The sequence below is a fragment of the Bombina bombina genome, chromosome 5 (genome assembly GCF_027579735.1).
Source record: "Bombina bombina isolate aBomBom1 chromosome 5, aBomBom1.pri, whole genome shotgun sequence".
NCBI lineage: Eukaryota > Metazoa > Chordata > Amphibia > Anura > Bombinatoridae > Bombina > Bombina bombina.
In genome coordinates, this window is record NC_069503.1 from 1,099,602,090 (window position 1) to 1,099,620,111 (window position 18,022).

Sequence of the window (18,022 nt, forward strand, 5' to 3'; positions counted from 1 at the left end):
TATCAGTGTTATAGCTCCCAGTCATGGGTTTTATTAATTCGAAGTCTGTATAAGCCCATATTTTCATAATATATATTTCATGCTATGGTCCACCATAATAAAAAAAAAATAATAATACTGAAACATACATAGTAAGCAGCTTTGACTTGCAACCTGATTTGAAACTATAATCATAATTGTTTTATTTATATAATGTTATATCTGCAGGGGGAACTCAAAGTGCTTCTGAATAAACCAGTTAGGGACAGATGATAAATCATAAGGTAGAACAGTGAAAATTGAGATTGCAATAACTATAACGAAAAGTTATTCCATTGTAATTTTCTCAAAACAATTAGTTTAACCAAAATTTGCATTGCTACAGTGCAGTTTATGAAGACCTCATAAAGAAAAACAAGAATTAAAACACATATAGCTTGTTTTAATACTGAAATTTTAGAATAAAAAAATAAACAAAAATAATAGGTGCATCCTCTAAAAAAATTATATATATTTATAAATAAAAAAAAAAAAGGTTTTTGGTTTCTACATGAGATAGATCCATCAGCACTTGCCTATGAGCAATTACTTAAAGTAACCAAGTCCTGCTACAAGGAAAAACTTTTCCAGAAAGAGTTCTGAATCCAGCACTGCTATATGTGCAGCTCGTCCAATCAGAGTGTTGGCTGTGTTTGGCAGTGCATGAAACACGTTGTGTCGGATTAAAGTGCAATCCTTGGATTCTATCACTGGCTGGAGGAGATTATTGACCATTTCTGTGTAGATAGGACCTGTAATAAAATATAATATTTATTCTTTTCATGTACAAAAATAGAAATATATTCTGTTCCACTATATTTTAAAGGGTCAGTAAAGTCAAAATTAAACTTCAATAGATAGGATAGAGAATACAATTTTAACCAACTTTCCAATTTACTTGCATTTGTAATTTTGATTATTTCTCTTGGTATTCTTTGTTAAAGAGTAATCGTAGGTTAGACCAGAAGCGTATACATTTCTTTAGCCATCTGGTAGCAGTTTTTGCAACATTGTTTATAGAAATGTTATACATAGATACAAACACTGCTGCTAAAGACATATGCACACTCCTTAGCTCCTATCAGCCTACCTAGATTTACTCTTCAAAAAAGGATATCAAGAGAACAAAGCAAGTTTGATAATAGAAGTAATTTGGTGAGTTGTTTTATATCACACGCTAATTTTGTCTTTGCTGATGTATTTTTGTTTAAATGAATTAAAATGAATGGGAGATTAACAATTACACATTTTATGACTCAATTCCAATAGAGATATACCTTTAAAAAAATTTCAATATACTTCCATTGTCAAATTTACTTTGTTCACTTGCTCTATCTTGGGTACTTGCTTCTTTTTCTCTATACATCCTTCCTTGAGAAAAGTATTTCCTCCTTTGGACTCCAGTACCACCTATACGCTGATGATACCCAAATATATATTTTCCTCCTGAGATATCTCCCTCTTTACTGAATCAGATTACTAATAGTGATGTCGCAAACCTAAAAATTTGGGTTCACGAACGGCGAATGGTGAACGTCCGCAAAAGTTTGTGAACGGGCGAACCGGGCGAACCGCCATAGACATCAATAGGCACATAGTCCACAGGGACTCTTTCTGGCCACAATAGTGATGGAAAAGTTGTTTCAAGGGGACTAACACCTGGACTGTGGCATGCCGGAGGGGGATCCATGGCAAAACTCCCATGGAAAATTACATAGTTGATGCATAGTCTGGTTTTAATCCATAAAGGGCATAAATCACACAACATTCCTAAATTGTTTGGAATAACGTGCTTTAAAACATCAGGTATGATGTTGTATCGATCAGGTAGTGTACGGGTTACGCCCGCTTCACAGTGCGCAGTGTAGGTGATATACCTGCCCTGACCATGCTTTGCAGACCAGGTATCAGTGGTCATATGGACCCTTGCCCCAACACTGTGTGCAAGACATGCCATTATAGCAGACTTATATGGCTTTGGCGTTGCTTTTTGGTAATTAGAAGGCTGCTAAATGAAACTGCGCACCACGCATGTTTTATGCCCAGCAGTGAAGGGGTTAATTAGGGAGAATGTAGGCAGCTTGTATAGTTAATTTTAGCTTAAGTGTAGTATAGTAGACAACCCAAAGTATTGATCTAGGCCCATTTTGGTATATTTAATGCCACCATTTCACCGCCAAATGCGATCAAATTTAAAAAAACTTAATTTTTTTTGCAATTTTAAGTTTCTCACTAAAATTATTTACAAACAGCTTGTGCAATTATGGCACAAATGGTTGTAAATGCTTCTCTGGGATCCCCTTTGTTGCTTTCTGGTAATTAGAAGGCCGCTAAATGCTGCTGTGCATCACACGTGTATTATGGCTAGCAGTGAAGGGGTTAATTAGGTAGTTTGTAGGGAGTTTGCAAGGTTAATTTTAGCTTTAGTGTAGAGATCAGCCTCCCACCTGACACATCAGTCCCCCTGATCCCTCCCAAACAGCTTTCTTCCCTCCCCACCCCACAATTGTTCCCGCCATCTTAAGTACTGGCAGAAAGTCTGCCAGTACTAAAATAAAAGATTTTTAAAATGTTTTTAATTTTTTTAGCATATTTACATATGCTGTGGTGTAGCATCCCCCCTTAGCCCCAAACCTCCCTGATCCCCCCCAAAACTGCTCTCTAACCCTCCTCATCTGCCTTATTGTGGCCATCTTTGGTACTGGCAGCTGTCTGCTATTACTTCACAGTCAAAAAAGTGTTGTTTTTTTTAAATGTAAACTACTGTTACACCAGATATGAGTGGTGGCACTGGGCAAGTGGGCACAGTATACACTGTGAGCCTGACACACACGCTGGCAGGCAGGAAACTGCAATTAGATTACACAGGAAAAAAAAAAGCAGACTGATGTTCTAGCCCTAAAAATGTTTTTTTGGGGTGCTGTCCTTACAGCAGAGATCAGATGAGTCCTTCAGTACTGTAGTGGACACTGAATACACTAGCTTAGCTTCCGAATGAATCTAAAATGGATGCTGTCCAGGAGGTGGGAGGGTCTGGGAGGGAGGGTCTGCTGCTGAATGGCTGTAATGTGTCTTCTGACTGTGAGGTACAGGGTCAAAGTTTACTCAATGATGACGAATAGGGGGCGGATCTAACATCGCATATGTTCGCCCGCCCCGGCGAACGCGAACATGCTATGTTCACCGGGAACTATTCGCCGGCGAACTATTCGCGACATCACTAATTACTAACTTTCTCTCTGCAATTTCCTCTTGGATGTCCTCACACTACCTCCAACTTAATCTGCCTAAAACTGAGCTGCTTCTGATTCCCACCTTTTTGTGACATCTAACACCTTTCATTTATATTACAGTGGGAGACAGACTGTATTCTCAACGCCTCACCCCAGGTCTGCTGTCTTGGGTTTCACACTTGATTCTGAACTCACATTCACTCCACATATACAACAAGCGCTCACATTTCCTTACTCAAGAAATTATAAAAATAGTAATTGAATCCCTCGTTTTCTCACCTATTGACTACTGCAGTAAACTTCTAAATAGCCTTCCCAAACACCACCTCTCCCTTCCTCCAATATATTATAAATGCTTCAGATCATCCTCCTAAGTCAACTCATCCACCTAAGTTGCCTATCTTCATCAGCTGTTCTGCTTTGCCAGTCTCTACACTGGCTCCCCAAACACAGAATACAATTAAACGTATTAACCTTAACCTATAAAACATGCAACAGGCTTACTCCCAACTATATTTCCTCTCTCATCTACAAATACACCCCGACCCATCCTCTTTGATCACCCTCTGATCTACGTCTTCCACTCCTTTTATCTCTATGCCCCTTTCCCGCTTCCAAGACTTTTCATGCACTGCTCTTGTCCTCTGGAACTCTCTACCCCACTCCATAAGACTGTCTTCAACCTTACATAGCTTAGGACACTCTTTTAAAAACCACTCTTTCAGAGAGGCTTACCATCTCTCTTCTGTTTTTCATTGTCTCAATGAATTTGTTGTTGATGATGATGATAATGATCATCCTTGTCTAGGATTGCTCAGCAACATACACGTGCCTTGTGCACTATATGGCAATCAATGGATCTGCATCTATATCTAAATCTAAATGTTTACTTCTCAGTGCATAGAAAGAGTTCTAAGGATGATGGCATCAAAATAACGCCTTAAAAACCTTACAGAGCAAATAAATGAAACAAAATAAAATATCCTTTCTCTATAAACATTCTACTCGTATTCATGCAAAAAAGAACATCTGAAAGAGGTTAAAGAGAATTAAAAGAAAATCTCATTTGATTTGAAATAGCATGATATGAACATGAAAAAAGACTTATGGTGACAATAGTCTTTATGACATTGCTTTTAGAACATTCCAGAATGGCTGTTGCAGTCCCAGAAGCGCCTTTTGTTCTATCTAGTGAGACTTTTTTACCATATAAACAGACATGGAAATATTTTATAATAACAAACATTTAAATAAACTGTTTTTAATGTGTTTCATAATCACTGCTGAATCTGTTGGAGCTCTTCAAATAACTGATAATAATAATAATAATATTGTGTTAATACTTTTGATATGTGAAATATCATATACTAGGCAATGTTATAAATGCCCTCTTCCAATATCCACACAAGGGTGAAGTGATCCTTATAGGGATAGGAGATGTCAAAATGAAACTTCCATGATTCAGATAGAGCACTGGTTTTCAAACCTGTCCTCAGACCTCCCCAACAGGCCAGGTTTTCCGGATTACCTTGGATAAGAGCAGCTGTTTAAATCAGCCAATAGGATTTCAGAAGCTCTCATCCTATTGGCTGATTTGAATTTGAAGAATCAAATCAGTCAATAGGAATGCAAGGTACGGCATTTTGAAATGGCTACTTTTTAGATTAGGGCTTTGGGCAATTGTAAAAGAGCTAAATTCCCTTATAACGGCAGTGAAAAAGAGCTGAATGCCCTTTTAAGGACAATGCCTATACAAATGCCCCTTATGGGGCAATGGGTAGCTTAGTTTTTTTTTTAGAGCTAGGTTTTTTATTTTGGGGGGTTGGTTGGGTGGTGGGTTTTACTCTTGGGGGGACTTTGTATTTTTTTAGAGGTAAAAGAGCTGTTTAACTTAGGAAAATGCCCTAGAAGAGGCTCTTTTAAGGGCTATTGGTAGTTTATTGTAGGTTAGGGGGTGTTTTTATTTTGGGGGGCTTTTTTTATAGGGTTATTAGATTAGGTGTAATAGTTTTTATTTTTGATAATTTAGTTTATTATTTTTTGTAAACATAGAGTTATTTTATTTTTCAAAATTTAGTGTTTGTTATTTTTCGAAATTTAGTGTTTGTTATTTTTTGTAATTTTAGATTTTTTAAATTTTTTTCTTTGTGTTAGGTTTTTTTTCATTTTTAATTTAGGTTTTTAATTGGTAGTATTTTTTATTTTATTAGAATAGTTATGTTAGATTAATTTATAGTTTAAACTTATTTTTTTTTATTGCGCAGGTAAGTTTTTATTTTTTTTAAAGATAGTTATATTGTAACTTAAATTTTAAGTTAGGGGGTGTTAGGTTAAATTAGGGGTTAATAGTTTAATTCAGTGTTTTGCAATGGTGGGTCGGCGGTATAGAGGTTAATAGGTTTAGTTTAGTAGCTACGATGTGGGGGCTAATAACTTTTATTAGTGTCGGCGATGTTTGGGGAGCGGCGGTTTAGGGGTTAATAGATTTATATTGTGTCTGCGATGTTGGGGGCGGCGGATTAGGGTATAATAGGTTTTTTTAATAGTTGCAATGTGATTGGGCGGCAGATTAGGGGTTAATAAGTTTAATATAGTGTTTGCGCTGCGGGAGGGTGGTGGTTTAGGGGTTAATAGGTAGTTTATGAGTGTTATAGTGTACTTTGTAACAGTTTAGTTAAGAGTTTTGTGAAACATTTTTGTTTCGCAAAATCCATAACTACTGCTCTCAGATGGCGGTATGGATCGTGTCGGTATAGGCTGTAACGCAAGCATTTTAGCGGGACTACACGACCTGTATTACGGTGCAATAGAAAATCCCGCACTCAAACGTCATTTTTTTGAGTGCGGAATGGACGTTGTGTTACAGGCTAAAATGCTTGCGGTAAAGCTATATCGCCGCGACTCAAAATATGCGTTCCTGGCCATTCCAGGGTAATGACCAATTTTTCAGCATTAAAAGACGAACTGCAAAACTCGTAATCTTGCTGAAAGAGATTTAAACAAATTAGATAACAGAAATTAATTGTAAAGGTTTTTAAAAATGCATGCTCTGTCTGAATCTTGAAAGAAAAAATAAATGGGTTTCATGTTGCTTTAAATATACAATTGGACCACCCATTAAGGTGCTTTTCTGCGTAATGGCAACCTAATAAGCATAATGAGAAACCCTGGCTAAAATGTATAGATGTGGAACTCATCATTCTGAGAGATTATAATGGCAATATTGAGTAGGAGTAGAGCTACAATCAAAAACTAAATAAATAAATAAAAGGCTATCAATTTAGAATTATCAACAATGAAAAACAATGTATGTGTTTCTTTCAGTTTGCAAAAATGTAACCAAAATGGGAGCTTGTGAAAAAAAGTACCATACCTGTGTGTTTGTCCTTGATGGCATTTTTACACATTTCTATTCTCGCTGAATGAAACGGAACATAACGATCTTGAGGAGATGCAACTAAAACAACATTTTTAAAATACTGTAGTCCTGAAAAATAAAAAAAAGATAAAAATTGCTTATGATAAAAACATATATTCAAATGCTTAAAGGGTCATGATACCCAATTTTTTTCTTTCGTGATTTAGAAAGAGCATGTCATTTTAAACAACTTTCTAATTTACTTCTATTATCTAATTTGCTTCATTCTCTTGTTATCACTTGCTGAAAAGCATATCTAGATATGCTCAGTAGCTGCTGATTGGTTGCTGCACATAAAGGCTTTGTGGGATTGGCTCACGCATGTACATTGCTATTTCTTCAACAAAGGATATCTAAAGAATTGAGCAAATTAGATAATAGAAGTAAATTGGAAAGTTGTTTACAATTGCATGCCCTATCTGAATAATGAAAGTTTAATTTTGACTAGACTGTCCCTTTAAGATAACCAAAACAAATCCCAAATATTAAACAGGTAGAAGTATAGATTATGATGACAGATACGATTGAAAGGACGCATTAAATTTGATATGTGCCAAAACTGCCCATTAAAGACTGGAGCACTCCCTGGAATCCAATCCTCCTCCTGTGAAATACAGCAGAGTTCCTCAACTATAAAATCCAATGTTACAGGAGGGTTCAAGACAATTAATAACAGAACTTAGTTGTTATGCCTAGACAAAGATGAGATCAGCGAATAAACGCAAAAATACTTAATTACACAGGGTAAATTATACAGTATGTAGCATATTTCAATCTAGAATAAGCATTAAATCAAACACCACAAGTGTGAGATACATTATTGTCTACCTATTTAATCATAAGTTATTTAATTGATAAATCAAGTGTAGGCATAATTCATTCTTAGGAAATAGTCATACATATTACATGCATTCTCCAAATCCCTTATTTTGTCCATTAATCAACCATAATTTCTGTAAAGAAGTGTTGATTGTGAGTCATGACCGTTATACTGATGTTGCTCTTTGGGAAACTACTTCTTTTTTGTTACCTATTTTTTTTTTACATTTCTGTCATATCAAACAGCAACAAGGAACTCACTATTTCTTCATCCCTCAGGCAGTAAGGCATACAGAAATAGCACGGTCCCACTGCTGTCGTCGAGGCCCACATTGTTAAAGCCATAGATGTCCATTGTGATGGACAACATACAAGATATGTCAATGTCAGTAAGGGGTTAAGGTAATCAAACCTTTCTAATTTTTTTGGACCATATAAAATTGTATTATACGACAAACAGGAAAAGGCACCCAGTCTCCGGACATCCAATCTCCAAACAGCAATACAAGTGAAATGATCCAAGGGAAGTAATCCACAGATAATCACTCTCAAAAGTAAAGGCAAGCTGGAAGTTTATTCAGACGTTAAATTTCAAGTAATGACTGGCATCCATAAAGGAAGTTACAGATAATTAGCACTGGTCAAACATGTTTCGTATACATCAGATACTGAACTTTATCAATGACCGCTAGTTTATAAATGACTGCAGTAGCCTTTAAATATGCTTGAAGAGATTCCTCCTCTAATGGTCATCCAATCTAAATGTTCATAGCAAAATAATTAATAATAATCTAGTTAATCTATATACAGTATACAACATAAGTGAGGACACCCCAGGGAAATATCACTAAAATGTCAAATAATTTAAAATTGTCTTACACTTACAGTAATTGTATTACTTCTAAGTTTTACAGTAGTGTATTTGCTCTTATGTAAAATTAAAAACAAAACAGTTTTGATTCACTACATTAAAAATACTGACCCCACAGTAAGAGAGCAATGCAACAAAAGTCAGTACAGCTTTCATTACTGAGATTCAAATGTTTTATTTTTTCAATACTTCATATGTCTATTTTTATTTTTGATTACAGACTCAATCCTCCTGGGCATGGAGGATACCAGTGTTGCACAAATATCTGGAAAGATGTTCTGCCATTCTTCAGAGACAATTTTTTTCAGATGCTCTTTGTTCGAGGGGTTGTGTTGCTCTACTTTTATCTTTAAAATACTCCAAAGGTGATCTACTGGATTCAAGTCAGAGGACATACTTATTCATGTCATAGATTTTACTTTTTTCAACTTAAGAAACTCTTTTGTGATTTAGGCAGTGTGCTTTGGATTGTTATCATGCTGGGACATTCCTCTTCTAACAAGCTTCTGGAGACTGGGAGTCATCTTGTCAGCCAGTATTTTGGTATATCTACAGGCATTTATGGTGCCATCTATAAATGTCATCTCCCCAACACCTTTTGCACTCATGCAACCCCATATCATCACACTCCCACCTCAGTGCTTCACTGTTGGGACTATGCATTCACTGTAATAACCCTAGCCAGGTTCACACCAAACATGCTGGACCCCATCTGAGCCAAACAAATTTATCTTTGTCTCAGCTGACTAAAGAATGTGCTCCCAATATTCATCAGGCTTGCTGTTTAGCAAAATCTTATAGTTGTGTGCCAAAGAGCAAGCAGGGTTTTCTTTTTGGACACCATCCATATAGGAGGACATAATGCAATTTCTGAGCTGTCACAGAAAATCTAATTTCCATTGATAGACCCTGAGCCAGTTCTAAAGCACTTGCCCGACTGCTTTTCAGCTTAGGTCCAAAATTGAGAAAGTTCTGGTGTTTACAGGTCATTGTATAGCCATGTTCATACAATTAGGCTAATTGGAAATCACATGTGTATTCGATTTTGTTTCAATGATCTAACTTGTGTGTCAGTGGTCACAGGTGTATTCACTTTTGTTGCATTGAGTTTCTACTTTGGGGCCTGTATTTTCAATATTGTCTTTCTAAATTATTTGTTATTGACTGTTCATAAGAAGAAATACTACACTTAGAATTTAGAAATAATGCAGCTGTTCAGAAGTGATACAATTTTTAATTATTTGACATTTAAGTGATATTGCACAGGGGTCTACTCACTTATGTTGTATACTGTATATTTTTGGAGACATGGGGGCAATTTATCAATGTCTCTTCGACATGATACGCTGTAGCGTATCATGTCCAACAGACATCGCTGAATGCTGACAGCATACCCTGTTGGCATTTATCATTGCTCAAGCAGTTCACCAGAACTGCTTTTGCAATGGCGCCACCTGCAGATACGCAGCCAATCATCTGCTTGCAGAGGGTGTCAATCAGCCTGATCGTATAGGTTTGGGCGGATTTGCAGATCGCAGCCTCAGAGGCGGCGGACCAGTTATGGATCAGCAGTCTTAAAGGGACACTAAACCCACATTTTTTCTTTCATGATTCAGATAGAGCATTACATTTTAAGCAACTTTCTAATTTACTCCTATTATCAATTTTTCTTTATTCTCTTGCTATCTATATATTGCTATATTTAAAAAGCAGGAATGTAAATCTTAGCAGCACCATAGATAGCACTTTCTTATTGGTGGCTGACATTTAGCCACCAATAAGCAAGCATAACCCAGGTTCTTAACCAAAAATGGGCTGGCTCCTATGCATCATATTCCTGCTTTTTAAATAAAGATAGCAAGAGAACAAAGAAAATTTGATAACAGGAGTAAATTAGAAAGTTGCTTAAAATTGCATGCTCTATCTGAATCATGAAAGAAAAAAAAATTGGGTTTAGTGTCCCTTTAAGAGTGACCGCTGCTTCATAACTGCTGTTTCCGGCAAGTCAGAAGGCTCGCACGTAAACAGGGGCAATAAGCTCCATTCGGAGCTTGATAATTCGGCCCTACAATCTCAACAATTATACATAATTTCTGATTAAAAATACTTTTGCAGGGGGGCGGAGCCAACCGTCGGTGATAGAACATACATAGCAAGAGCTCCTGCATTTATTGCTCAATTTTGGTTCTTTTTTATCACATATACCTGCAATGTTTTCTCTAGAACCACCTATCACCCTGACAAGACTACACTTATAGAAGATCAACATAAAGAATTGAAGAAACAGATAAATAACGGCTCTTGATTCACTTCTCTACGCTACCACGAGGCCGCCAGTATCTTTGGCCTGTATACCTGCTGCCGAAACTGTCCTGCTACTGTCTTTCCCGATATTGGGACACAAATATTAGAATCCTATCTCTTGACCAGCAGCCCAACATATCGCTAGGACACTGCCAGTGACCGCCACCTACCATGGACCCATATGCCCTCCTGCGGGAAATTGGCCTCCTATTGCGGCAGTACCGGGAGGCTTTTACAGCTTCCCTCGATTCTGCTTGTGGCGCCATCATACCTAACTCCTTGAACAAGGTCCTCGGCAGCACCAACGATCTTTTGCCTACCCCTGGAGGCACAGCATTGGTCTCCTGCAGCGTCCCCCCGTCTCTATTCACAGAACACCAATCGCAGGGCCACTTTGGCCCATCTCCAGCAAAGAAGAGCTGCTTCGAGCCCACTTTGTTTTGCGGGCCCTCAGCTGGCTGGGGGTCTGCCGTCATGGGAGCTGCGGCTGGCCATTCAGATGCGGAGGACTCTCAGGATCGCACAAAGCAAGCTGCAGGGACAGTGAAGCGCGCAGCGCACAAGCTTCCCCTAAAGTTCTCAAACCTACTGGCTGGCCGACAAAGGATGGATTTGGCTCTGGGGACTTTCGCTGTAGGTGAGGAGTCAGACACTGGTGCTCCGCTGCGTCTACAGATTGATCTCTCACCTGGCACTCGGACACGCTCATGGAACCCTGTGTGCCGCATTACTGACACTTACACCACCTTGAAAGCAGGGGTAGGATAGCACTCCTGCTTCTATTACTCTCAGGCGATCTGACCTGTCTAGTCTGGATGTTGGGCTGACATCTTACCCTGGGAAAGTTACTGTAAGAAATCTATTAGACTTGCTGACTATTGTTTTTGTTATATTAACCATTTGTTGGCCAGAATTATGACTCTCATATACTGGAACCTAGAACACTGAAAGCTACTTTATCTATACTGCAGTATTAGCAGCGGTATTAAAAGCCTTATTAGGTCTATTATGCTTCAAGTCATTTTACATTTAACCACTAAATTGATTTTCTAATATAGCTATGGTTTTGTTATTCATATTATACGTTATTTGTTGTGAGTTAACTAGTTAACCTTTAAGCCCTAGCAATAATCTATATGTTACTAAACATAATGTGGCATTAGGTGCTAATATTTTCAGCACATTCATACCATTTAAAGCTTTATTATTTGCGCTGTCTATACTAAAACAGGTAATAACGTGAATTTTAGCAGTAAACTAATGTCCCTAGTTAAATGCTGTGATAACTATTTGCATTATTAGATGGTTTATTCACTGTTTGTTTACTAAAATGTTTTGTGCTTAATGCTTTTTGAAATTCCACAATCTGTTTCTGGGACTACAATATTCTTGCTGTATGACACATTAGTGTTTTTCAGGATGATTTCCTATCTGGAAAATATTTTCGTATAATGTAATTATAGTTGCCTGTTTGTCTTGCCGCCTGGACATAGGGCCCGTGTCTGGGCGGCGGGAACAGAAAACACAAACATATGAAGCTGTCTTATTTCATATTTTCATTACACTGCCTAGCTAACTGCTGCCCTTTTTACTTTAGTGCCACTTCTATTTTTGGACAAGCAAATATGCCTGTAAGTTGAAGCTGTTTCTCACTACTATCCTACTTCATTATATATATGTTTCATTTCCACATGTCTAAATTCCCCAGATTGCTACTCTACGTGGCATGAGTAATTCTATCTTGCCGGATATACCATTAGCCTAACGGGTAACCATCTTACTCTTAATGTTCACCTGATATCCAATATATCCATGACCTTGCATACAGGACCATACTGCCCTACAATGTAGCAATCTGAATACTTACATTATACTGTATGTCGTATTTATCTAATTATCTCCTTCTACACACTATACTTGACATACTGTGATATGTATCCCTTTATTGCTATATATGTCAGCTTTTCTGTTTATAGGCTAATGTACCCAGCTCTATAAGCCCACATATAAACCATCTACATATCTTCCTTTATTGCACTTTCGGATACCATTGGCTGGGGCACCTAAGCTATATATTATCGTCATATAAAGTGAGATCCTATAGCTTATGAGATTATGGGGATAATTGAGTTTAAAAGAAATGTTTTAAGATATTGTTGCTCTTAAGTTAGAGAGAGCAGGATGTTTGACACATTCACCCATTCATTCAGCATTCATTAATCTTCCACTTATTCACTCATTTACCCACTAAACGTGCTTCCCCCCCACTCATTTCTCTACTCATTCATTTGCCCTTTCCCGCATTCATTTACTCACTCATTTCCCCATCATTCATTTGATCGTTTATGCAATACACTCATATTCCACTCCCCCTTGAGTTATCAGAGCTGGGATACTTAGCTTATGTCACGTTTATACATTTAGATTTTGGGACTCTAGCATATTGGATTTGGCAATGTCCTAGCATGCATTAGTTTTTTATTATGCACTTATTAGCAACCCAACTATACCTAGTCACACATAGATGATGATAGTGCCCAGTGTTACTACAGCTTATCTCCTCCTATCCCACCTACATTTATTTCCTTAGGTAACTCCTCCCCGACACATAATGAACCTTTTGACTCCCAGGTTACATATCTTCATATAATTGTTCACTTTACCACCTCCCTCCCCCCCTTATTGTATAGTATTCTGGTTCTTTGTGATTAGTCCAGATACTTAATTCGCGGTTCCCTTGTGAATAACCGCAATTACCAATATTATATAATAACTATGTTCTTTATATATAATATAAATCCTCTCGTGTATGCAATGTATATGTTGAGTATCTCTCTTTCTCATCATAAGCTTGATGTTAATATACATTTATAAGCGCATATGCACCATGTTTTACTGTTTATTACTTATTAATGAAACGTTATCATTCCTAAAAGTAAAAAATGTATAAGGTTTGCTTAGTCTTGGGACTCTACGCATGACATACTATTGTCTACTCTTATCCTGTCATTAGAAACTACTGCATATTATACTATTATTGACTTGATATTATTAGCTACTGAGCTCTTACTGTATGATGATGTTTCTCGTTGTTACATAGCAGTTTCTCATGTATTTGTATTTGTATGTCATTTTATCATAAACCTCAATAAAAACCATTTAAAAAAAAAAAAATACTTTTGCATTATACCTACTGCATTGCATTATACAGTGGGGTAAAAAAGTATTTAGTCAGCCACCAATTGTGCAAGTTCTCCCACTTAAGAAGATGAGAGAGACCTGTAATTTTCATCATAGGTATACCTCAACTATGAGAGACAAAATGTGGAAACAAATCCAGACAATAATATTGTCTGATTTGGAAAGAATTTATTTGCAAATTATGGTGGAAAATAAGTATTTGGTCAATATCAAAAGTTCCTCTCAATACTTATTATTATTAATAATGACAGAGGTCAAACGTTTTCTGTAAGTCTTCACAAGGTTGTCGCACACTGTTGCTGGTATGTTGGCCCATTCCTGCATGCAGATCTCCTCTAGAGCAGTGATGTTTTGGGGCTGTCGCTGGGCAACACAGACTTTCAACTCCCTCCAAAGGTTTTCTATGGGGTTGAGATCTGAAGACTGGCTAGGCCACTCCAGGACCTTGAAATGCTTCTTACGAAGCCACTCCTTCATTGCCCGGGTGGTATGTTTGGGATCATTGTCATGCTGAAAGACCCAACCATGTTTCATCTTCAATGCCCTTGCTGATGGAAGGAGGTTTGCACTCAAAATCTCACAATACATGGCCCCATTTATTCTTTCATGTACACGGATCAGTCGTCCTGTTCCCTTTGCAGAGAAACAGCCCCAAAGCATGATGTTGCCACCCCCATGCTTCACAGTAGGTATGGTGTTCTCTCTCCTACAAACACGACAAGTTGTGTTTCTACCAAACAGTTCTACTTTGGTTTCATCTGACCATATGCCATTCTCCCAATCAGTTTCTGGATCATCCAAATGCTCTCTAGCATACTTCAGATGGGCCCGGACATTTACTGGCTTAAGCAGGGGGACACGTCTGGCACTGCAGGATCTGAGTCCCTGGCGGCGTAGTGTGTTACTGATGGTAGCCTTTGTTACATTGGTCCCAGCTCTCTGCAGGTCATTCACTAGGTCCCCCCGTGTGGTTCTGGGATGTTTGCTCACCGTTCTTATGATCATTTTGACCCCAGGGGGTGAGATCTTGCGTGGAGCCCCAGATCGAGGGACATTATAAGTGGTCTTGTATGTCTTCCCTTTTCTAATTATTGCTCCCACAGTTGATTTATTCACACCAAGCTGCTTGCCTATTGCAGATTCAGTCTTCCCAGCCTGGTGCAGGTCTACAATTTTGTTTCTGGTGTTCTTCGACAGCTCTTTGGTCTTCACCATAGTGGAGTTTGGAGTGTGACTGTTTGAGGTTGTGGACAGGTGTCTTTTATCCTGATAACAAGTTCAAACAGGTGCCATTAATACAGGTAATGAGTGGAGGACAGAGGAGCATCTTAAAGAAGAAGATACAGGTCTGTGAGAGCCAGAAATCTTGCTTGTTTGTAGGTGACCAAATACTTATTTTCCACCATACTTTGCAAATAAATTCTTTCCAAATCAGACAATGTGATTGGATTTGTTTCCACATTTTGTTTCTCATAGTTGAGGTATACCTATGATGAAAATTACAGGCCTCTCTCATCTTCTTAAGTGGGAGAACTTGCACAATTGGTGGCTGACTAAATACTTTTTTGCCCCACTGTACCTACTGCATTTTATATATAAATATGTGAATACATTTAAAAATAAAAAGACTCTGAACATACAATAATCTTGCAGATAAAACTATCTCATTCAGTTCAACAAGAATGCTGTAGAGTTAGGAATATGAAAGTTGTTTATTTTATTTAATAGCAATATTTAAGATGTTAATTAGAAATAGGAACATTATTAGCAGTGAATATGATGCTTAGTAGACATGAAAATATGAATAATGTTAACCATTTTGCCATTTATGTAAGACCAGGATGAGTAGGAGTAAAGGAATGTGCTAACAAATTCATTAAGAATAACGGATGTTATTTGTTTATTAAAATAAATGCCAAAGTTGGCAGAACATTAAACATCCTATAGGATATAACATTTTAATCTATTTTTCAAATGTTACATTAAGAAATTTGAATGTTAAATTCATTATTTTAATATAAGATTCATTTTAATATGAGATTCAATAATCATTAACATTCTTGTTTTAGAAAAAAATAAGAAAACGGTCAAGCTGTAGATGTGTAGAGGTGTCGGATTTAGTCCCATTATGAGCACTAATAGGGGCTAGTGGTATGAGTTTCTTTACTGTACTACCCCTTTCAGGAATGGTTGCGATAACAGACAGACAAGGCAAGTTTTATTGTACAGGACCTGGAGATTTGTATACTGGAAGCAGTAACATCAACACAGGAGCTGGAAATCAGAAGAGGACCAGAAACAGGAGTTCCCACTTTAAGGCAAGGAACTTGAGTGCCCACTTTAGGGAGCCAAGGACTGGAGTGCCCATTTGGTCCAAAGGCAAGAGAGACCACTTGAGGCCTAGACAGAAGTGCCCACTCAAGGCAGAAGACTGGAGTGCCTACTTGAGAGCTTGGGTACAGTTGCTGAATACTGGTTCTTGGTATTCACCCTCTGCAGAGCTTAGCTGCAGTAGCTGGAGACTGGTACTAGGCAGATACCCTCTGCAGAGTTTGGGTACAGTAGCTGTATACTGGTACTTGACAAACACCCTCTGCAGAGCTTGGGTACTGAAGCTGTAAACTGGTGCTTGCAGGTGCCCTCTGCAAGACTTGGTGCTGAAGCAGGATACCAGTGCTTGGCACGTGCACTCTACAGGACTTGGGTATAGGAGCAGAATACCAGAAGTACAGGATGGTGACACATGATAACAGGAGCAGAGACCGGCAGGTAACGAGAGAGAGAAGACAGAAGTCAGCCGAGGGTCAGTTACCAGATAAACAGTCCAATCCTTCATCATACACTGGAGAAATCCAAAAGAGAGGTCAGTAGACAAGCCAGAATCAGAAACCAGGAGAAACGCCGAACAACAAGAATTCAGATTCAGCACAGATGCACAAAGAAAGCTGGTAAATCACAATGTCAGGCCAAGGAGTGGTCTGTGAGGCTGCCTTAAATAGCCGTGCTGATTGAAAAACATCCTGAATGTGGAGCCAGAGAGCTAGCCAGTGATGGTAGCAGCACAAAGAAACTTGCAGCCTGAACCAGAGTCAGTGGCGCAGAGACAAAGCAACAGCAAAATAGGTCCCAGTTTCAATCCTGGGCACGGACGTGACAAAAACACATGTTCTACAAATTGAATGTCAAAATAAAATATATTCAGTCTTTCTCTTTCAGGTATTTCTGTTTCTATTATAAACATATTAATAGTATTATTATATTGTTTATTCTATAAAATATAACAGTCCATATAAAATAAGATTCCAGAAATTAACTCTCTTTCCATTCTATCAAAATTTCCACTCCAAAACATTGTATTTTTTTGTTTCCTTTGCTAATAAACTAATTAAATTGATATTGAAAGCCACCATTTGATTTAAAAAAAAAGTGCTTCAATTAGTAAACAATAAAATAGCCAAACATAGTTGAACACAGGAAAATCATATTTTAAATTGTAAGACTCAGTAATATTACAAACATGTCAAGGGGAATGTCCACCATTGATGTGCCATTATTTTTAAAACATGTTTGCATTTTTATTTCCAAGCTTTATTTGAATATCATTTTTTAGGTTTGTTAATTTTATTTATTTTTTATTTTTGTTTGATTGTTTTATTTTGTTTGGTCATTACTTACCCACCCTTGACTTCTTAATGGTTTGGTAGTCATTCATTCCTGCTTATGACTAGAGTTGAGATAACCAAAAGTAAATAAAACGTAAAGCCCTTTTTCTTGCATCATATCCTTAGGCAGAACCAGGGTGGGAGCCTGTGAATATTGTCTATCTTGTTCATGTCCAGTAGTTAAGAGTTGAGGCTTGCAGATTATAATTATATTTATACTTTTAAGAAGGATAAGCCTGGATCTGCCCATTATACCTTTAGGGGCTAAACTAATTTCTGATAATGAGAATTATCTAGGGATATGGAACAAGATATGGAAATTGTTTTGTATTTTATATAATTTATTTTATATTTATACTACATATATAGTATATTGCAACATTTATAAAGCTGGAGATACAGCTCTGGAGCCCTAATGCATACTTGCTTTGTGAGCCTGCAAACAAGTAGAGGTCATAAGACTGATCCATCCAAGATGGTGCAATAAAAACAAATT

At 37.6% G+C, this 18,022-nt stretch overlaps 1 protein-coding gene across 1 annotated transcript in view; it reads right to left on the bottom strand.

The window, feature by feature from the left end:
* Positions 1 to 564: 564 nt before the first annotated feature.
* The window catches only part of FAM135B (family with sequence similarity 135 member B), a 292,460-nt gene continuing 275,002 nt past the window's right edge, over positions 565 to 18,022 (bottom strand). The window contains exons 18-19 of the mRNA XM_053715380.1: positions 6,625 to 6,738; positions 565 to 770 (exon numbers count right to left, since the gene is read on the bottom strand). Of these exons, the coding sequence (XP_053571355.1) occupies positions 565 to 770; positions 6,625 to 6,738 (320 nt within the window). The remainder of the gene's footprint in view (positions 771 to 6,624; positions 6,739 to 18,022) is intronic.